Below are 23,971 nucleotides of genomic sequence, written 5' to 3' on the forward strand. Positions count from 1 at the left end.
ATGATGCTAATATAATTCTCAAATACTCTTTCACAAAAACATTTTTTCCTTTGGGATCCTAGGTCAAGACAAATCTCTAAGATAATTTTACACAATCCCTTCTCATCAGGCAAGATGGATCCTCTTGAAGATCAGGGAGACTAAACTCAGAATTGTAATTGCTCTTTTGGTTTAGACATTGCTGGCAGTTCTGTGGTGATGAAAAGCCAGTTAACATCTTCCATAATGTAATTCCCCAAACACCACCAGCAATGAGTTTTGATGAATAAGGTTAGACTCAAATTCTTTTTTTCCTTGAATAAAAAGGCATAAATATTCACTCATCCAAGCTGCTCAGAGCTGTAAATTCTGATCACATTTTGCCATGCCAAAAATATAGATATTTAATCAAAGGAAGTCAAATCAGACAATAATGGGATGTCTCAGACCAAAATGACATTAAATGTTTTTTATTGAACAAAAAAAGATAAAACATGGAAGTTGAATTTATTGAGCAAAAGCAGCTCTCCAGGTGAAGCTGCTACAATTTGTGCTAAATAACCTTATGAACTGAGTATACAGAATACGTATAATATGCAAGTTACCTCAACAGCAAAGGAGAAGGAGTAGAATACAGTTTTTGAAGATAAAATCTGGTCAAGTGACAAATTTTGTTGCTCAAAATTTCTAGCCCTTATCCACCTAAATTCTGTATGGTTCTACATATATGCATTCAGTATGTGCATACTGAATTCCCATTTTAATAGAAGCTGCTTTTTGGAAGAATTCTTTTTAATTTCACATTTATTTGATGTGCCACTCAATTAAAAAAAAATTTGACATATGTGTATGTATGTGTATGTATGTATACACACTTTAAAAACACCAAACCCTTGTTTATAAGTAGAGGGTTCATGCTGCTTTTTAAATTAATATTAGTGAATTTAAGCTATTTCTCCTGTGTGTCTAAGAAACTTTGTGTTCCCAATGCACCCACACAGTCAAGTGGGTTGACAGATATGTCAAAAATACTTTATGAAAAGAGGGAGGTAGCTCATGCGAGTTGGCAACCTTTTGTGTATTGTTTCCTGTTCAAGCAGGCTGCCTCCCTTTGACATCTTACAGTCAAAGATGAAAGGAAAACTTTTTACTTTGAAGCCTAGTGAGCACAGTTGTACATTTACTATAATCCACCTTCAACTTGGCTTATTGGGTTTACTAATGTAAGATGACAAATACCTTACACCCAATACACAGCATTTAAAAAGTACTGAAGAAACATTTTATAGACGATACTTTTTTTTTCATATGTTAAACATCAGCTTCTATGGGATACATTTCCAGAATGGTAGTGTTACCACTTTATAAACATTCTAGGCCAAACAAACAGCACAAATAACATCAATGTTGTCTTTTTTCCAATATCTGAATCAATTACCGGAGGCTAATCCTAACATATATACTACTTAAGGGGGAAAAAGAAGAGAATTTATGACACATTGCAAAGATAGAACTATAGCATCTTAGTTGTAGAGATGATCTTAAGGTGCAGAAAGAGGGGACTCTCTAGAAGGTGATGGTGTGGTTTCTTCTGGTGGAAAAACTGTGAGTGTGCAAGCACGAATGCCGCCAAGGGATTCTGGGAGATCAAAAACCTTATGCCATTCATCTTTATCTGGATCATATTTCTGCACTATCTCTACCATACAACGATTATTCCAAGAATACCCCCCAACCACATAGATTTTATTTTCAAAGACAGCGACCCCAACATCACTCTGCCCTCTTAACATGGCAGCAATTGGGGTCCACTGGTCAAGGATAGGTGAATAGTATTCACAGCTTAGGACATCATCATAATCACTTGTTCCTCTGAAGTGATTGCCACCAATAACATAGAGCCTTTCTCCCACTGTACACATGCAATGCAGACCTCTGACCGTGGTCATTGGCGCCTTCTGGATCCATTTGTCAGTATCAGGGTCAAAGCACATGAGCTCCTTTTGGAAAGTATCATGAGTAATTCCTCCTAAAGAATAAAACAATAGGTATGAAGTAAATAGATTGTTATAGAAATGCAAAAATAATTAAAGGAGCTCTGTCAGAGACAATTAACTTTTAGCCACATATTATGACATATAGCTTATCAATACTGTTCTTAGGACTGTCTTCCCTCTATAAATACATTCTCTGGATCAAAAATAAAGAAAATAGCATTTTCATCTTCTTAAAGAACAAAACAATCACATTATTGCAATGACTTTCTCAAATGGAGATCCATGGTATTTTTAAAAGACTTTGCTGAAGGAAAATATATTTTGGTCACTGATAGAGTTGGATCTGTAGTAAATTCCAACTACAAAGCATCATTCACTCCTTACTGCCTTTTAGTGGGTATCCTCCGGGTGCTGAGCACTGGGCTAGAGTACATTAAATTCCAGGCGCCCATTTCCTCACTTGCCACAAAACAATATCTACTCCAGTTATTGCATCAGGATTGTGACTCTGAAGTAAGATATTTCTCAAAATGCCTTGAAAAAGTTGAAAGTCTTGCACAGGTGTACAAGCTTATAAGAATATTCAGAACTGTTTATGTTTATAGAGTTTTCTGTGGGCAGAGCGAGGATGGATAATGTCATCTGTTATCAGAATGCATGTTTAAAAATCTAAAGAATTAGAATGCTGAATATACGTGGAATTTTATACATGCAGCAATTTGTTGTTAATCTTATTGAGTCTGTATCATCTACAAACTACTCTTAGATCACATATAAATCAGTCTCTACAACGAAAGTATCAAACTGTACCTTCTGTAGACAAGGGAGAGAAGTAAGCTAATTTTCAGTCAAATTATTCAAAGCTTTACTGTCAAGTGGCCAGATGGCAATCACTATCACTGTTTTCTTCTGCTTTTTAAAAATATTTTCTCTGTGCTTTACAGAATTCCCAGAAAGCAAAACAGTGTTCATTGTTTTGAAAATCAGCCATACTTTCTAACCACTCTCAATTGGGAAGGTCATTTCTGCAATACACGCCAGTTATGCCAAAGCACCACTAAAACAATTCAGGTGTCATTTTTCTCAGAGGAGTTGGAGCTCTCATTATAATGGTACAGCAGCTGCCCACATAAAATAGAGAGATGGTATAAATCACTGATTAATGGGAGCATATTTATTACCTGTATGGTTCTTCCAATATAAGACATTCTGTAGTTGCTCATGAGTTTAACACCAGAAACCTGCCAATCATATGCTACAGGTCTTTCATTGATTCTTATTGATTACAGATTTCATAAGGCAGTGGTCAGACAATCAGGCCACAAATATCGCCTTTACACCTTTGGTCTCTAGTAATGTAGCTGCTGGCCTGGCACTGGTAGGCCTTCATTCAATGGGGAAGAATCGTCCCATGTAGAGTGTGTCAGGGCCAGGTGATAATAACCTAACTAACAAAGTTAAATGTCAGTACCAGAGGTGGTCTTTACATTAAAGTGAGACTTCTTCCTAAATTTTACAGGAGAACAAAAGCAGAAAATGCATTAAAAAAAAGAAAGAAATTTGACAGTAGGTTGATTTAAACACCAACAATTTGAGAATGAAAGTTGCTACTGGGACACTGTGAATAAACTATATCCATTTCAGAATTTTTTAACAGAAAAATATATCTTCATGTGCATAAAATACAGATAATCAGCACAGAAATATTTATGCAATGACACCATAGTAGAATCCTCTTAAAATGCTAAGGAAGAAGGAAACCCATATTATGGGCTATACTGAAAGAGAGAATGAATATTATTATGTATTATTACGCATACTGGAAGCATGTTTTATGCATAGGAGAGCTTATATGTTATACAATGATACACTCCTTCACACAGTTTAGCTAAACCTTAAATAAAATGAATTAACTGTTGCTACAGAAACTATGAATGGTGCTTGTTTGAATACAGAGCATGGGAACTGGAAAGCAAAATTTGAATGCGTTTCAATTTCTTCTAAGTTATACCTTACAACAGGATTGGTTTACTAGTACTCTTATAAATCTACAGAATGCCCAAGGCATTCATATGCAAATACACACAAAAATACTTTCTAAAATCAACATAAATTATATTTTGATTATCCATTTTTCTGGATTTTTTTTTTTTTTTTTTGAGATGGAGTCTCGCTCTTTCACCCAGGCTGGAGTACAGTGGCGTGATCTCAGCTCACTGCAACCTCCGTCTTCCAGGTTCAAGAGATTCTCCTGCCTCAGCCTCCCAAGTAGCTGGGATTACAGACGTGCACCACCTCACCCAGTTAATTTTTGTATTTTTAATAGAGACAGGGTTTCACCATGTTGGTCCGCCTGGTCTCAAACTCCTGACGCCTGAATTATTATTATTACTACCACTATATGGAAATATAACCATATAGTTAAAAGCTTATATATTATATTGTGTTAACATAATACTTGTTTACCTGAAATATACATCACTCCTCCATACACAGTTCCAGCATGGCCATAGTGGGGCTCACTCATTTTGGCAACATAGGTCCATTCATTTGTTCTTGGATTGTAACATTCTACTGTAGCTGTTTAAAAAACAAAAAAGAAATAAAATGATTTTTAGCTTCAAATTTAGCAATTAATTATTTTTCTCTTAAGTGGAACAGTAATAGTATCCAAACACTTTAAACATATCTATTATAGATACGACAGATATATGAAAGACTTTGGGGGGAGCTCTTATAGTTAATTATTGAGACTATATTAATAATATAAACTATTAGTACATGTTACATTAGACTAGATAGTGTAAGAATCTAACAAATTTCTGTCATTGCAGAAATCACTAAGATTTATTCTGTAATCTGTTTACATATTTATAATTTGACATTTCTCCATTTTCTTTGCTCTAAAAACATAGGAAGAAAGGATGAAAAAAATCAAAAGGAATGAAAAACTCCTCAATTCTGGGTCCCCATGTTGATAGAAACAAACGTTAATACATAAGAAGCAAACTTTTACATTGAGAATGAAAGCATACATACTTCTTGGTTTATGTTCTGAAGCCCACTGTTTTAGTTCATATACAGACTACAAAATGGACACTGATGATAATTTCTCTACATTTATACTTTAAAGCTGATAGTTTGTATATACCCACCATCATCGCATCCAGTACTACTCTTAACCTGAAGATGGTTGGCGGCATAATACAAAGGTCTTTATTAAGAATACTTCCTCTCAGTAATATATGTATCATCTTTTAACATAATGTATTTTGGAGAAATGATCTCAACTCACTTAAGTATCTTTCAATCAGTCTGTTATAACCTCAAGAACAGAACAATGTCACCAAGAAAGATGGAAAATGTAATCACTTTTTAAAAGGCAGAAAAGCTATTAAGAGAACTCATCAAAAGCATGAGGTCTAGATTGACTCGAAAAGTTCTTATTATTTATTGCATACACTGCCAACTGCTAATTCAATTTCTTGCGTCCCCCAACCCCACTTTAAGACTAACAGAACCACAACACTGCTTAGGGAAGAACTGCACCAAGCTAAAAACGAAATTGAATTTAGCAGGTTCCCTTGAAGCTTTGGTCAACCATATGATATAGTTCTGGGCAGTGACGGGTAAGCAGTTTATTGAGTAGGACAATTTGATCAAACCACTGGAATTAGGTTTAGCTACTTGCAACCAAATGCAATCCTGATGAATCAACCTTTGAATGAGATTCTCTACTTAAAAAAAATAACATGGTGACAGGCAAAACACACATACACACACACACACACACACACGCACGCAGAGAGAGAGAGACTACTTTTCCGCTCTATTCAATAAATTCATTTCATCATCAAATTCACTATGCAAAGTATGCTTTTCTCCTCCAACCACACCTATATTATGCCACTTCTTGTATCTCTCTACTGACTTCCTTTTCCACTTACTTTAGCTTTGAATTTTCAGTCTTATTTCAAAGGCTTTTACTATTCTTTTACCTACTGCTTTGTTGGCTTTGTTCATTGCTTTAGGCCTGGATCCTTGCCAATTCTATTTCTTTTAAACCCTATTTCTAAAATTAATAACAAGTTAAACTGCCACATCTCTCTCTCTATATATATAAAATATATATAAAAAATATATAATATATATAATATATATAATATATATAAAATATATAATATATATATAATTTCTCTATATATAATTTCCCTCTCTATATATATATAATTTCTCTCTATATATATAAAATTTCTCTCTCTCTCTCACCACATAACAGAAAACCTAGTGCATTGATTAGTACTTGGTATTAGCAAAGCCATTAATGGGAAGGTTTTAGAAGTAATTAAACCATACATCCTATCAGAAATGGTGTCTAAAAAGACTTCCAGACATCATCTTCTCCATCTACTTGAAGCCAAAGGCAGGATTCACTATAGCTTTACACTTTTCTTAATGTAGGACTCTGACTTAAACTTTGAAATTTTTGGATTGTAACTTTCCTTTCTTATGTTTAATTCAAACTGTTCCAGTGTGATTTCCTTTAGTTTCTTCTTATTCTTTTTATAGTGGAGTTAGAATTTGAATAGTTATTCACTTTTTATTATTATTAATATTTTCTAATGTAGAAGGATAATTCCTCTGTCAGTGACTTAATTGCATCTTCCCCTGATAGTGGTTATAAGAATCCATTTATACTTTCTCACACAGGAGCCCCTCAGTGCAAGATAGCTATTAACCACCAATAACAAAATTACTATATAATAGTCCATCATTCTTGAACTTTTTTCCAGCTAAAAATCTATCTCCTTTAACTGTTCCAGGCGTTTAATTTTTACTGTCAACTTTTATTGTCATGCAATTCTCCATGCAGAATTGCTATTGTTATCAGTAAAATCAATAGTATTTTATTTTAAAATAAAATACATCTAATTAAAAAGTAGATACACATGCTCTTATTTCCATTTTCCATATTTACAAGACACTCAGATATAGGTTAGTACCAACAACTCTGATGGGAAGAGGAAGCAAGGGATGATGCAAGGCAAAGAGTTGGAGCCACAAAGCAGTGCTTCAATCATAGTCTGTAAGACTTGGAAATGGTAAAGAGGCAACTGGAAAAATCTAGAGCAGGTGGCAGCAAACCTCAGTCCATAGGCCAAATCCAGTCTACTTCCTGTTTTGTAGGGCCCACAAGATAAAAATATTAATGATTTTATATTTTTTACACATTGAAAAAGAATCAAGACTATTTTTTAACTAATGAAAATTCTATAAAATTCAAATTTCAGGTTTACAAATAAAGCTTTATTGGAGCACAGCCTCACTCATTTGTTTATGGATTATGTAGGGTTGCTTTTACACTACAACAGCAGAGTTGATTACTTGTGACAGAGATTGAATGGCCCACAAAGCTGGAAATAGACCCTTTCTGGCCCTTTACAGAAGTTTGCTGGCCCCTAATCTAGAGAATTAACTTCAGTAGTCTGGTGGCCTAGTGTTTACATTAAAGAATCCCTCCAATTTAAGAATTACACTTAGGTTGGTTATCTCACATATATCAGGAGTTCTTATTTTCCGAGATAATTCCATAGAAATCCAGAATCGGTCCTAAAAGATGATGTGGAATTTATTTGTTCTTTAAGATTAGGAAAGAGATTAGCCTAAAGAAAATCATTGGAACAATGATGGCTCCCTTAGAGGGGAGATGGACTCTAGAAACAGAACGCTGGTGAGTGACCAAGAAACCCCCAAATCCCTTGGGGGGTATAGAGGCATTTAATAAAATTTAGTAGTTTTATTGTGCATTTATTTGAAAAACATCTAACATGCTTTCTGTAAGTTACTTCATTATTTGAAATCTTAACTTATTAATATTTAACTGAAGTGAAAGATATTGGAGCTGTCATATTCTTCTTCAATATAGAAAACCTCAATGGAAGATTGATTTTTTTATATGACACAATTTTGAAAGATACCAGAAATAACTGACTTCTTTTACACTTAAGTGACAGCTACTCTAAGCTTCCCCTAGTTTCTCATTGTAACCAGTGTCAAAGGAAAGCAGCATTTTGAAGGAATTGTATTTCAGCACGAAACCAGGTGAGCAGACGTGTGCTAGTGCATACACACACACACACACACACACACACACACACAGTCTTTTTTTCATGAACAATGGGCTTAGGTTTCCTTTGGTCCAAGTACCCCACGAAAAGATTTTAAAAGACCAAATGCATTAAAGTGATCTAAACTGTCTTGCAAATGTTTCCACTGTTTTCTTTTTTTAATTTTTAATTTCTGTGGGTACATAGTAAGTGTATATTTTTATGGGGTACATGAGATGTTTTGATGCAGGCATGCAATGTATAATAATCACATCATAAAAGATGGAGTATCCATCCTCTCAAGCATTTATCCTCTGTGTTACAAATAACACAATTACATATACTCATACTTATTGTAAAACATACAATTAAATTATTATTGACTACAGTCACCCTGCTGTGCTATCAAATACTAGGCCTTATTAATTCATTCTATTTTTGTACCCATTAAATTTTTCTTTTTATAATTATATACAGGCAATGGTTACTGTGTGTATGAAGTGATATATTGGTACTAATCAACCTGTTAAATTGTTAAATGACTTTCCCATCAATCCCCTTTTCCTGATACCCATTCCCATCACCTCCTTCTATTTACAAAGGCATATGAACATGTCAACTTAATCAGTTACAATGGGAATGTTAATTTATTATAATAGATGTTAATGTGTGCATTGAAGGGGGAATTCTATTTTTAAAAAGCACTTGTAGGGTAAGGGAAATGTTAAAAACTCAGTTTCTGGAAGGAACATTCAGAAATATAGGCGAGTTTCTTTAGAATCAAAATCTGCTATTCTGCAAAAACAATGGGCCCAAGAAAACTGGAAAAGCCAACTAATACAAATTCACTTTTTATTTATATAAAGAGAAACACGATCAATAGGTAAAATACAGGAAATTTCATTAATATTATTCTTTGGGAGCAATAGTAATCAAGGCAGGTTTCATCAAGTTTGGTTACCTCAGTAATATAGAATGCGACATGACAAAACAATCTACTTCTTGCTTCTATTTGAGTATAACATAGAAAGAACTCAAAGAGGGTGGAGTGGACCAGAAACAAATGAAACCTCTTGCTTCTTGGCTTTAACTGATGACTCTCTTTGACCTTTTGTCTCCTGAAATCAAGACTCTAAATTTGAGTGCACTTACTAAGTCAATCACAAAATATTTTTTAAACTTCCAATATATTGTATAATAAAATGTTAAGTACAGAATGCGTTTGATGGGTATGCTGATTTTAAGGGACACAATCATTTTCTACAAAAGTTTAGCTACTTATAGATTACAAATCTATAAGATCATTATAGATTTGTAATCTATAGATCATTTTAAATGGAATAAAATATCAAATAATTGGATGATAACTAGAATTAGAATTCTTGGAATAGATGGTTTGTGCCTGTATTATAATGACACGTGCATTTGTTAAATGCAGTTTATGAAATAAGATTAAAAGGAACCTATATATACCATTAGAGGGGAAATTTTTTAAGTCATCATCCTTAGGTTAAGGTTTAGAAATTTTATTGTTAAAGCCTAAATATGAATTTAGAATACCCTAAGAAAAGCATGATTCCCTTCTTTTCCCTTTCTAAATGAAACACAAAAGACTGTTTTAAATCAGAGATGGAGGGGTGGTTTCTGAAGGTCAGGAGTAAGGATTCCTGTGTATGAGCCATTTGCCCAACAGGGTGGTCTATTTCTAGTTCCTAGATGGGTATACCATAGGAGCAACTGAAAGAGGGTTGGGATAGATTAAAAAAAAAAAAAGCCTCTAGCATCTTGGTTTTATGTAATGACTCTCCTCGGCCTGAAGATTATAAACTCCCAGAAGAATATGGCTTTTAATTAGTATTAGGAACTATATATTGAAAACTAAGTAGCTGCATATTAACAGGGGTGATAATATCAACAAGCAAGGACCGACTTTGAAAAACGGAGCTATTTCCTCTGAGAAAAGAAGACTGCCCAGGTTAATGACCTATTATTTGTGAAGAAAATATTTAAGAAAAGATTATCTTACACAGGGATTTTCTAAGAAACAACCAAGTCACTACTTGCACCTTCTAGATATTTCCAGATACAACAAATTTAAAATAGTATAATAATGTGAAAATAATGGGTGTGGGTTGACTGAGGAGGCCTAAAGGACAGTTGAACACTAAGGACACTTATGGCTTGACTGCTTTTAAAAGTCCAGTTATCAAAATATATTGGAACACCTATGCAGTTCATGATCATGCAACACAGTCCAACAACCTAGAAAGTCTGGTCTTAGAAAAAAATTTCATTGTAACAACAAAGGAAAAAACTTTGGGTAGAAAAGATCAGGAAAAAGACCATGTCACTAACAAGAAAGGGTTTTATAAACAGGAAAGTATAAAAGCTGAGAACAGTTAATCTTTTCTCTGATAAATAGCTCAGTCTCAAATACATTAAACTATCTTTTATTTCTTAGAATATTGAAAAATAAAGATTCTGAGAACTACTCTGAACTTATCCAGAGCCAATCTCAATATTTTGAACTATCCCAGCTCTATGGAGCCTGGAATTGATCAACTACAAGGACTTTATTTATTTATTTATTTATTTATTTATTTATTTATTTATTATTGGGTTCAAGCAATCCTGCTTCAGCCTCCTTAACAGCTAGGACCACAGGCATGAGCAACACCTGGCTGGCTGGTCCTTTCTTTCTTTCTTTCTTCCTTCCTTCCTTTCTTTCTTTCTTTCTTTTTCTTTCTTTTTATTTCTTTCTTTCTTTTTCTTTCTTTTTGTCTTTTTTGTATTTTTGTATTTTATTTATTGACTTATTTATTTTATTATACTTTAAGTTCTGAGGTACATGTGCAGAACGTGCTGTTTTGTTACATACGTATACATGTGCCATGGTGGTTTGCTGTACCCATCAACCCGTTAGTTACATTAGGTATTTCTCCTAATGCTATCCCTCCCCTAGCCCCCCACTCCCCAACAGGCCCTGGTCTCTGATGTTCCCCTCCCTGTGACAGACTCTATTTATAATACAGAATAAAAGAATTGAAAAGAAGGCCAAACAATAATGGCAATGACAAATATATGTCACAACATAAAATGTGGACTTCCTGCCTTTATTTTTGGAAAAATTATACTATCCCAATTTTATCTGAAATAATAAAATTATACCTTTTTGGGTTAATTTATATAGCCAAAGTATTCTATATCAAAGTATGTTTATGGACAATTTTATACTGGGAAGACAAAAAAGTGACCATCAAATAAAGCTTGCCAGATGGGCTTATGGTAAAGAAAACTATCTGATATTATGTCAAGAGAATTATTTTTAAAACAAACAGTCATAGATCATAATATTCACAGTGAATAAACTTCGTATAATGTTGGACTTTGTAAATTTAATCTATAAAGAAAATTATCTATGTGACCTCTAATAGGTAACAAATTTTGTAAAAGAAGAAACAATGAAAGTTTTCTGTAATGAAGGATTGTAACCTGTTCAGTAAAATATCATGTGGCCTTTTAAAAACAGAAAATGAGAAAACATGCCAAACTTCTATCCAAGACCTTATTATAATTTAAATGAGCTAAGTATACTTTTTAGATGAACCTTCAAGATGAAGACCACATATGCTGCACAAGTAAAATATTCTATAATATACTGATGTATTTGTAAGATACAATTTGTTCCCTCACCAACGATATATGCCCAGATAAGGCATAAAGATGGTCTCTAATATTTTCTCAGAAAAATAGTTTTTAAATGAAACCCTAGCTAGCTACATTTTTATCTGATTTTACAGGACTGCTTATTTTATGATTTGATAAGAATTTCTGAGTGAAGAAATTTGTCTCTATGCTTAATATAAATGCACACTTACGCAGTTCACCTGCTGCATTTCGCCCACCAACTGCATACAGATATCCTTTGAGAGCACTTAGGTGGAAGAAGGTACGTTTTTCATTTAAAGATGCAACTTGCATCCATTTATTGTATCGAGGATCAAATCTGAAGACTGTATCAACTGCCGTCTTTCCTTTTGTATCATAATTACTCTGTCCACCAACGACATAGAGAAAATTTCCAATGACGGCAATGCCATGCTGGTACCTTGGGGCATCCATGGGGGCTAATGATTTCCACTCATGGGCCTTTTCATCATACATGCGCAATTCCTTACTGACAACCAGCTGCTGCCTCAGCACTCCTCCTAGTGTAACCAAGTGAGTGGTGTCAGATCTAATGGCAGTTCTGTCTGACTGCATAACTGGCTGCATATATGGCATCATTTGGTAATTGCTGGCTTCCAAAAGCAAATTCACACAAGTATTGTCAGTTCTCATGAAATCCACCGTTTGCACGTAATTAATGAGCTCCTGTGGTGTCATCAGTGGAAATCGTATGTTCTTCATTAATTTTGCAGCAAAGTCCATCCGAGGCTCTTCCAGGCGAAGCCAACGACAGGTAGCCTTAAAGAGCTCAAGTTCAGTACAGTGCTTAAGGCTATTACTGGAAAGCACAAAGGCAAGACGCTCAAAAGGGAGTTTCAAGAACTCCCCCGTGCTCAGCAATGCAGGAAAATTCTTCAAGACGAAACTGTTAACGTATTTATCCACTTCGGTTAGATTGTAGGTGTTGGCAATCCGTCCAACTTCAACACAATTGTCTAAAGTGACCTATTAAGCCAATTAAAAAAAATTAAAACATGACTACTTTCATGGCAATCACATCTTGATACCACAAATACCTGTTCTAGAATAAGAGTAAATTATGTTTTTAATGTTCATTTAGATGCAAATAAGGATTCTTATCTAAATGTATCAATGATCTACATACAGATAATCTGCAAACCACCTTTACTTAATCCGGTAGAAGGCTGACTAAAAGAAAATGATCAAAGTCAGTAAGTTAGAAGTTACTCTAAGAAACAATGTTATAACTGGAATATGGCCAAATTAATTACTCTTGTCTCCTCAAACATGTATTCCACCCCCACCCCAAAAATACTGATAGAATTCCTGCCAGATGGAAACATGGGAAAATAGAAGGTTATTCTATTATGATTCATGTCAATCCACTTCTTAGTCATTATTCTTAAAAATGCCACATAGCTAGCAGATCCACGAACAGAAAAGCTCTAATACCCAATCCCTAGATTTCCCATTCATGTAAATAGGCATCACTCATTACTATCATTCATTTTGGTTCCTTCAAAGTTATTACTCATAATGAAAATAATTTAATAAGATAATTATTCCTAGGGTAAATTAATTTTCAACATTATTTATCTGGAAATATAAGAAAGGAAATGTCTTTCTTAAGGGCCGAGAGGCATATCTACATCAAATCTGTCCTGTAAATGAGATTTTGGTATCTGTGATGACTGCTTCCATCTGGGCAACATGGCTTTCCTTAGCCACTCTTACTTTCACAGCACATTCTGTTTCTCTCTGGCATCAACATGAGCCCAGAACCATTTCCCCACCATAGAGCAAAATATACCATAAAGTGAAAAGCTAACAAAGAAGAGAAGTGACAGAGAGGCCTTTCCTCAGTAGAACCTCTTTTCAATGCTCTAATAACTGACTGGTCAAAGGAAAAATAGAAAAAATAATATTAGCAAATATAATACAAAGAACAAACCACAAAAACAAGCCTACCATAAAAAATGCCAGCGTGTATATATAAAAAGAGACACGAATCACAGGCAAAAGACTTAAATGTTTAGTTGTTTATAAAATTTTGTCAGGTTATGTGTCCTCAATGTCACACAAACTTTATCAATGTATTGTTAACCTCATAACTGTATTGTTAACAGATTTGGCAGATGGTTAAGAGAAAATCAAATAATCCTTCTGTTGACATTTCTTTAAAAACTGAAATAAAGCTATAAGCATTACTCCTCTACATAAAATGACAGCCTAGTTAGGATATAATATCACTGAAATCTCTAAGGTTAACACACACACACATTGCTATTTTCATAGATTTTTTAAATTAGACTTTAACTTATGGGATATATGTACAGGACGTTCAGGTTTGTTACATAGGTATTACACATATCATGATGGTTTGCTGCCCCCATAAACCCATCATCTACATTAGGTATTCCTCCTAATGCTATCCCTCCTCTAGCCTCCCAGCCCCCGACAGACTCTGGTGTGTGATGTCCCCCCACCACCGCCGTGCCCATGTGTTCTCATTGTTCAACTCCCACTTATGAGTGAGAACATGAGGTGTTTGGTTTTCTTTTCCCGTGTTAGTTTGCTGAGAATGATGGCTTCCAGCTTCATCCATGTCCCTGCAAAGGATATGAACTCATCCTTTTTTTATGGCTGCATAGTATTATGTGCCACATTTTCTTCATCCAGTCTATCACTCATTTATTACTCAAAAAGAATTTGTGCTCTTTTAAGTAGCTGATTTGCTTTACAAAAATGTTTAACTGCTTATTTTACTTAGTAGCCATATATTTTAAGAATACCTAAAACATAACTGCAACATAAAAAAATAGAAAAATAAATTAACAAATTATGAGTCTCTAGAAATAGACAGCATAGCACTGTATAAATACCCTGGATTTCTAATATGGTTAATAAAAAGTCCATTTTAATCCAATTTGAGGAGCTGCAGGTTGGTGGTTCAAAAATTTAAGTTACGTAAATGGAGTTACAGTCAATACCTGTTTTCCCAATTCACCCTGAGTGGAAGGAATTTGAGGTCATGAATTCACTTCCCAAGACAAGTAAGAATCATCTCTTTCCCAGAGTGAAGGTGATTTAAACTTTTGAAGACGTTTATTAGTACAGTTATGCAAAAGTTGATGACAACACAGATAAAATTCCCAAGTATGCAAATTCTCATCATTATTGATATGATTACTAAAAAACAACAAAGAATGGGTACTTTAAGCCAGCAAAATGATACTACCAGTTGTTAGTCACCAATCTGAAATCTAAATTTATAGCATGTAAAATAGAGCAAAATTAAATATTAAAAGCCAAACTGTGTAATTTATAGCATGTAACATAGAGCAAGATTAAAGATTAAAAGCCAAACTGTATAATTTAGAAATGAGATCAAGGTATTTAATTCCTTCACCTTTTCCCTCTTCAAATTTATCCAGTGAGAAAATGATTGCTAGAATAACAGGAGAAAGAAACTTACATTTTATTTACCAGCATTTGGAAAATACCTTCTGTATATCAATACATTCATATATACAGACACACAAGACTAGAAAAGACTTTGACAGACCATCAAGCCAATACAAATAGCTGCCTACTTTTTTCTTTAAAATCACCAGAGAATGGTATTCCATAACCTTCCAAACTGTTATCTTCTTGATAGAAGAACTAAGTATTTTCTTTTTTTATTTCTTTCCATTTTTAATTTTTGTAGGCACATAGTTGGTATATATATTTATGGAGTACCCAAGACTAAGTATTTTCTATAGCTCATGTACAACAGCTACCATACTGTGAGTATGCAACAAAGGCTAAATACTACAAATATCAAAAATATAAAAGGTAAAGATACGATGATAGATGCAATTAAAAATAGGATACCTGTTGAATTAATGTAGCAAATTACTAGAACCTTATTAATTTCAAAATGAGACACAGACAAGAAAAATATATAATAGGAAATTAATTCTTAACAAGTATATGTAATCAAAGCTTAAAAATTAATCATAGAATATAGAAATTAAAGAAGCAAAGCCTACAGCCTACAGTAATAATTAACAATATAAATAGACCAAAACTGATGGAATTATAGTAAACAACTTTCAGAGAAATACATAATATTCTATTATGGTTCATTTTAATCTACTTCTCCACCATGATTCTTAAAAGTGACTCAGCTAGAAGATCTCCAAAAATTAAGCCTAGATAGTATTTTTAAATGGATACATGTATTTGTGTATCCATTGGATACATAAAAGGATAAATGGATAACTGGATATCCATAAATGGATAATTGGATTTATAATGCAATTTATATATATAATAGAATACACATTGAAAATATAAAATATGAAGTTTAAAGCTTATTTTTAAAATGTCTAAGTAGAAATTTCATCTGAGTTCATCTTTTATTTCATCTGAAAACCCGGCCACAATTCCAAAGAAGGTACACTTGAAAATAGAGTTATCGATCCGGGAGCAAGATGGCCGAATAGGAACAGCTCCAGTCTCCAACTCCCAGCACGAGCAACACAGAAGACCGGTGATTTCTGCATTTTCAACTGAGGTACTGGGGTCATCTCACTAGGGAGTGCCGGACAATCGGTGCTGGTCAGCTGCTGCAGCCTGACCAGCGAGAGCTGAAGCAGGGCGAGGCATCGCCTCACAAGAGAAGCGCAAGGGGGAAGGGAATCCCTTTTCCTAGCCAGGGGAACTGAGACACACAACACCTGGAAAATCGGGTACCTCCCACCCCAATACTGCACTTTAAGCCAACTGGCACACCAGGAGAATATATCCCACACCTGGCCGGGAGGGTCCCACGCCCACGGAGCCTCCCTCATAGGTAACACAGCAGTCTGCAGCGATCTATCCCCAAGGCAGCAGGGAGGCTGGGGGAGGGGCGCCCGCCATTGCTGAGGCTTAAGTAGGTAAACAAAGCCGCTGGGAAGCTCGAACTGGGTGGAGCTCACAGCAGCTCAAGGAAACCTGCCTGTCTGTGTAGACTCCACCTCTGGGGACAGGGCACAACAGGGGAAGCAGCAGAGGCCTGTACAGACGCGAACGACTCTGTCTGACAGCTTTGAAGAGAGCAGTGGATCTCCCAACACGGAGGTTGAGATCTAAGAACGGACAGACTGCCTGCTCAAGTTGGTCCCTCACCCCTGAGTAGCCTAACTGGGAGACATCCCCCACTAGGGGCAGTCTGACACCCCACACCTCACAGGGTGGAGTACACCCCTGAGAGGAAGCTTCCAAAGGAAGAATCAGACAGGTACACTCGTTGTTCAGCAATATTCTATCTTATGCAACCTCTGCTGCTGATAACCAGGCAAACAGGGTCTGGAGTGAACCTCAAGCAATCTCCAACAGACCTATACCTGAGGGTCCTGACTGTCAGAAGGAAAACTATCAAATAGGAAGGACACCTATACCAAAACCCCATCAGTACGTCACCATCATCAAAGACCAGAGACAGATAAAACCACAAAGATGGGGAAAAAGCAGGGCAGAAAAGCTGGAAATTCAAAATATAAGAGCACATCTCCCCCTGCAAAGGAGCGCAGCCCATCGCCAGCAACGGATCGAAGCTGGTCAGAGAATGACTTTGATGAGATGAGAGAAAAAGGCTTCAGTCCATCAAACTTATCAGAGCTAAAGGAGGAGTTACGTACCCAGCACAAAGAAACTAAAAATCTTGAAAAAAGAGTGGAAGAATTGACAGCTAGAATAATTAATGCAGACAAGGTCATAAACGAAATGACAGAGATGAAAACCATGACACGAGAAATACGTGACAAATGCACAAGCTTCAGTAACCGACTCGATCAACTGGAAGAAAGAGTATCAGCGATTGAGGATCAAATGAATGAAATGAAGTGAGAAGAGAAACCAAAAGAAAAAAGAAGAAAAAGAAATGAACAAAGCCTGCAAGAAGTATGGGATTATGTAAAAAGACCAAATCTACGTCTGATTGGGGTGCCTGAAAGTGAGGGGGAAAATGGAACCAAGTTGGAAAACACTCTTCAGGATATCATCCAGGAGAACTTCCCCAACCTAGTAGGGCAGGCCAACATTCAAATTCAGGAAATACAGAGAACGCCACAAAGATACTCCTCCAGAAGAGCAACTCCAAGACACATAATTGCCAGATTCACCAAAGTTGAAATGAAGGAAAAAATCTTAAGGGCAGCCAGAGAGAAAGGTCGGGTTACCCACAAAGGGAAGCCCATCAGACTAACAGCAGATCTCTCGGCAGAAACTCTACAAGCCAGAAGAGAGTGGGGGCCAATATTCAACGTTCTTAAAGAAAAGAATTTTAAACCCAGAATTTCATATCCAGCCAAACTAAGTTTCATAAGTGAAGGAGAAATGAAATCCTTTACAGATAAGCAAATGCTTAGAGATTTTGTCACCACCAGGCCCACCTTACAAGAGACCCTGAAGGAAGCCCTAAACATGGAAAGGAACAACCGGTACCAGCCATCGCAAAAACATGCCAAAATGTAAAGACCATCGAGGCTAGGAAGAAACTGCATCAACTAACGAGCAAAATAACCAGTTAATATCATAATGGCAGGATCAAGTTCACACATAACAATATTAACCTTAAATGTTAATGGACTAAATGCTCCAATTAAAAGACACAGACTGGCAAACTGGAGAAAGAGTCAAGACCCATCAGTCTGCTGTATTCAGGAGACCCATCTCACATGCAGAGACATACATAGGCTCAAAATAAAGGGATGGAGGAAGATCTATCAAGCAAATGGAGAACAAAAAAAAGCAGGGGTTGCAATCCTAGTCTCTGATAAAACAGACTTTAAACCATCAAAGATCAAAAGAGACAAAGAAGGCCATTACATAATGGTAAAGGGATCAATTCAACAGGAAGAGCTAACTCTCCTAAATATATATGCACCCAATACAGGAGCACCCAGATTCATAAAGCAAGTCCTTAGAGACTTACAAAGGGACTCAGACTCCCATACAATAATAATGGGAGACTTCAACACTCCGCTGTCAACATTAGACAGATCAACGTGACAGAAAGTTAACAAGGATATCCAGGAATTGAACTCATCTCTGCACCAAGCGGACCTAATAAGACATCTATAGAACTCTCCACCCCAAATCAGCAGAATATACATTCTTCTCAGCACCACATCGCACTTATTCCAAAATTGACCACATAATTGGGAGTAAAGCACTCCTCAGCAAATGTAAAAGAACAGAAATTAGAACAAACTGTCTCTCAGACCACAGTGCAATCAAACTAGAACTCAGGACTAAGAAACTCAATCAAAACCGCTCAACTACATGGAAACTGAACAACCTGCTCCTGAATGACTACTGGGTACATAACGAAATGAAAGCTGAATAAAGATGTTCTTTGAAACCAATGAGAACAAAGATACAACATACCAGAATCTCTGGGACACATTTAAAGCAGTGTGTAGAGGGAAATTTATAGCACTAAATGCCCACAAGAGAAAGCAGGAAAGATCTAAAACTGACACTCTAACATCACAATTAAAAGAACTAGAGAGGCAAGAGCAAACACATTCAAAAGCTAGCAGAAGGCAAGAAATAACTAAGATCAGAGCAGAACTGAAGGAGATAGAGACACAAAAAACCCTCCAAAAAATCAATGAATCTAGGAGTTGGTTTTTTGAAAAGATCAACAAAATTGACAGACCGCTAGCAAGACTAATAAAGAAGAAAAGAGAGAGGAATCAAATAGACGCAATAAAAAATGATAAAGGGGATATCACCACCGACCCCACAGAAATACAAACTACCATCAGAGAATACTATAAACACCTCTACGCAAATCAACTAGAAAATCTAGAAGAAATGGATAATTTCCTGGACACTTACACTCTTCCAAGACTAAACCAGGAAGAAGTTGAATCCCTGAATAGACCAATAGCAGGCTCTGAAATTGAGGCAACAATTAATAGCCTACCCACCAAAAAAAGTCCAGGACCAGATGGATTCACAGCTGAATTCTACCAGAAGTACAAGGAGGAGCTGGTACCATTCCTTCTGAAACTATTCCAATCAATTGAAAAAGAGGGAATCCTCCCTAACTCATTTTATGAGGCCAACATCATCCTGATACCAAAGCCTGGCAGAGACACAACAAAAAAAGAGAATTTTAGACCAATATCCCTGATGAACATCGATGCAAAAATTCTCAATAAAATACTGGCAAACCGGATTCAGCAGCACATCAAAAAGCTTATCCACCATGATCAAGTGGGCTTCATCCCTGGGATGCAAGGCTGGCTCAACATTCGCAAATCAATAAACGTAATCCAGCATATAAACAGAACCAAAGACAAGAACCACATGATTATCTCAATAGATGCAGAAAAGGCTTTTGACAAAATTCAACAGCCCTTCATGCTAAAAACGCTCAATAAATTCGGTATTGATGGAACGTACCTCAAAATAATAAGAGCTATTTATGACAAACCCACAGCTAATATCATTCTGAATGGGCAAAAACTGGAAAAATTCCCTTTGAAAACTGGCACAAGACAGGGATGCCCTCTCTCACCACTCCTATTCAACATAGTGTTGGAAGTTCTGGCTAGGGCAATCAGGCAAGAGAAAGAAATCAAGGGTATTCAGTTAGGAAAAGAAGAAGTCAAATTGTCCCTGTTTGCAGATGACATGATTGTATATTTAGAAAACCCCATTGTCTCAGCCCAAAATCTCCTTAAGCTGATAAGCAACTTCAGCAAAGTCTCAGGATACAAAATTAATGTGCAAAAATCACAAGCATTCTTATACACCAGTAACAGACAAGCAGAGAGCCAAATCAGGAATGAACTTCCATTCACAATTGGTTCAAAGAGAATAAAATACCTAGGAATCCAGCTTACAAGGGATGTAAAGGACCTGTTCAAGGAGAACTACAAACCACTGCTCAGTGAAATCAAAGAGGACACAAACAAATGGAAGAACATACCATGCTCATGGATAGGAAGAATCAATAGCGTCAAAATGGCCATACTGCCCAAGGTTATTTATAGATTCAATGCCATCCCCATCAAGCTACCAATGAGTTTCTTCACAGAATTGGAAAAAACTGCTTTAAAGTTCATATGGAACCAAAAAAGAGCCCGCATTGCCAAGATAATCCTAAGTCAAAAGGACAAAGCTGGAGGCGTCATGCTACCTGACTTCAAACTATACTACAAGGCTACAGTAACCAAAACAGCATGGTACTGGTACCAAAACAGAGCTATAGACCAATGGAACAGAACAGAGTCCTCAGAAATCATACCACACATCTACAGCCATCTGATCTTTGACAAACCTGAGAGAAACAAGAAATGGGGAAAGGAATCCCTATTTAATAAATGGTGCTGGGAAAATTGGCTAGCCATAAGTAGAAAGCTGAAACTGGATCCTTTCCTTACCCCTTATACGAAGATTAATTCAAGATGGATTAGAGACTTAAATGTTAGACCTAATACCATAAAAACCCTAGAAGAAAATCTAGGTAGTACCATTCAGGACATAGGCATGGGCAAGGACTTCATGTCGAAAACACCAAAAGCAACTGCAGCAAAAGCCAAAATTGACAAATGGGATATGATTAAACTAAAGAGCTTCTGCACAGCAAAAGAAACTACCATCAGAGTGAACAGGCAACCTACAGAATGGGAGAAAATTGTTGCAATCTACTCATCTGACAAAGGGCTAATATCCAGAATCTACAAAGAACTCAAACAAATATACAAGAAACAAACAAACAACCCCATCAAAAAGTGGGGAAAGGATATGAACAGACATTTCTCAAAAGAAGACATTCATACAGCCAACAGACACATGAAAAAATGCTCATCATCACTTGCCATCAGAGAAATGCAAATCAAAACCACAATGAGATACCATCTCACACCAGTTAGAATGGCAATCATTAAGAAGTCAGGAAACAACAGGTGTTGGAGAGGATGTGGAGAAATAGGAACACTTTTACACTGTTGGTGGGATTGTAAACTAGTTCAACCATTATGGAAAACAGTATGGCAATTCCTCAAGGATCTAGAACTAGATGTACCTTATGACCCAGCCATCCCACTACTGGGTATATACCCAAAGGATTATAAATTATTCTACTACAAAGACACATGCACACGTATGTTTATTGCGGCACTATTCACAATAGCAAAGACTTGGAATCAACCCAAATGTCCGTCTGTGACAGACTGGATTAAGAAAATGTGGCACATATACACCACGGAATACTATGCAGCCATAAAAAAGGATGAGTTTGCATCCTTTGTAGGGACATGGATGCAGCTGGAAACCATAATTCTTAGCAAACTATCATAAGAACAGAAAACCAAACACCGCATGTTCTCACTCATAGGTGGGAACTGAACAATGAGATCACTTGGACTCGGGAAGGGGAACATCACACACTGGGGCCTATCATGGGGAGGGGGGAGGGGGGAGGAGGGAGGGATTGCATTGGGGAGTTATACATGATATAAATGATGAATTGATGGGTGCTGACGAGTTGATGGGTGCAGCACACCAACATGGCACAATATACATATGTAACAAACCTGCACGTTATGCACATGTACCCTAGAACTTAAAGTATAACCAAAAAAAAAAAAAATGTGGCACATATACACCATGGAATACTATGCAGCCATAAAAAAGGATGAGTTTGTGTCCTTTGTAGGGACATGGATGCAGCTGGAAACCATCATTCTTAGCAAACTATCACAAGAAGAGAAAACCAAACACCGCATGTTCTCACTCATAGGTGGGAACTGAACAATGAGATCACTTGGACTCGGGAAGGGGAACATCACACACTGGGCCTATCATGGGGAGGGGGAGGAGGGAGGGATTGCACTGGGGAGTTATACATGATATAAATGATGACTTGATGGGTGCTGACGAGTTGATGGGTGCAGCACACCAACATGGCACAAGTATACATATGTAACAACCCTGCACGTTATGCACATGTACCCTAGAACTTAAAGTATAATAAAAAAAAAAAAAAGAAAAGAAAATAGAGTTATCACAGAAGTTAATCCAAATAACACATTGGCATTTAAAAAGAACAAGGCTGGGCGCGGTGGCTCACGCCTGTAATCCCAGCACTTTGAGAGGCCTTGGCTGGTGGATCATGAGGTCAGGAGATCGAGACCATCCTGGCCAACATGGTGAAACCCATCTCTACTAAAAATACAAAAATTAGCCAGGTGTGGTGGCACACGCCTGTATTCCCAGCTACTTGGAAGGCTGAGGCAGGAGAATCACTTGAACCCAGGAGGCGGAGGTTGCTGTGAGCTGAGAAAGCACCACTGCACTCCAGCCTGGTGACAGAGCAAGACTCCCTCAAACAACAACAACAACAACAACAGAGGATAAAATTCTTCAAGCACCTGTGGGAACCTATAAAATTGTTCATAAAATAATCAACTGCTCATTTACATTTCCTTGATATAAATTAGTATAAATTATTCTTTTATAACCAAACAACATTCATAGTCATCCTAAAGGCACTTCCAACATCATAACATTGCAAATGGTATTCTCAGTAACATACTTGTCCTCACTGCTGCTGTACTATTCAAATTATATCTGATGTGCCCAAAACACTGTCATTAACATAATTTGCTATTTTAATGAAAGATTTCATCTGAAATCTAGGACTTTTTTTAAAGATTGGTGTTTTATACAAATAAAATCCCATTTAGAAAAAAAATGGGTATCTGCTCCTTTTTTTCTTTTTTCTTTTTTTTTTTTTTTTTTGACTAGCCAAGTGAAGCAGTGTGAGTGAAGAAGGAACAAAGAAATCTGTAACTGGTTGTGATCAATTAGTTGTAAACACTACTGCACTCGGACCAGCCAGAATCTGATTTTGTACTCTCAAGGGAACTGCAAAGACTAAGAAATCTGGCAAAAATTTGGGGAACTCCTTAGCCATTCAATGTGCCAAATTCTACTTGGTGCTATCTAGTTTATTAAAATGACAGGCTGATATCTAGTACAATCAATGCAGAGAATGAAACCATGTCCACAGAATAAGGCTGGGAAGAAATCAAACAAGATACTTTAGCGGGCAGAGGATGTACAGGTATCTTTTCTCAAGCCTCCTTCCACAGATGAGACCGTCACAGGACAGAAAGAGACACTTCGGTAAGAACAAAGGGATAACTG

At 36.4% G+C, this 23,971-nt stretch overlaps 1 protein-coding gene across 3 annotated transcripts in view; it reads right to left on the reverse strand.

Annotated features, from left to right (window-relative positions):
- Positions 1–433: 433 nt before the first annotated feature.
- The window catches only part of KLHL13 (kelch like family member 13), a 219,018-nt gene continuing 195,480 nt past the window's right edge, over positions 434–23,971 (reverse strand). For all 3 annotated transcript variants that reach the window (XM_030934700.1, XM_030934699.1, XM_030934698.1), the window contains 3 exons: positions 11,962–12,757; positions 4,443–4,556; positions 434–2,008 (listed from right to left, as the gene is read on the reverse strand). In XM_030934700.1, coding sequence (XP_030790560.1) covers positions 1,521–2,008; positions 4,443–4,556; positions 11,962–12,757 — 1,398 coding nt within the window. In that variant the 3' untranslated portion in view covers positions 434–1,520. The remainder of the gene's footprint in view (positions 2,009–4,442; positions 4,557–11,961; positions 12,758–23,971) is intronic.

This window comes from Rhinopithecus roxellana, chromosome 7 (genome assembly GCF_007565055.1).
Source record: "Rhinopithecus roxellana isolate Shanxi Qingling chromosome 7, ASM756505v1, whole genome shotgun sequence".
NCBI classification, from domain to species: domain Eukaryota; kingdom Metazoa; phylum Chordata; class Mammalia; order Primates; family Cercopithecidae; genus Rhinopithecus; species Rhinopithecus roxellana.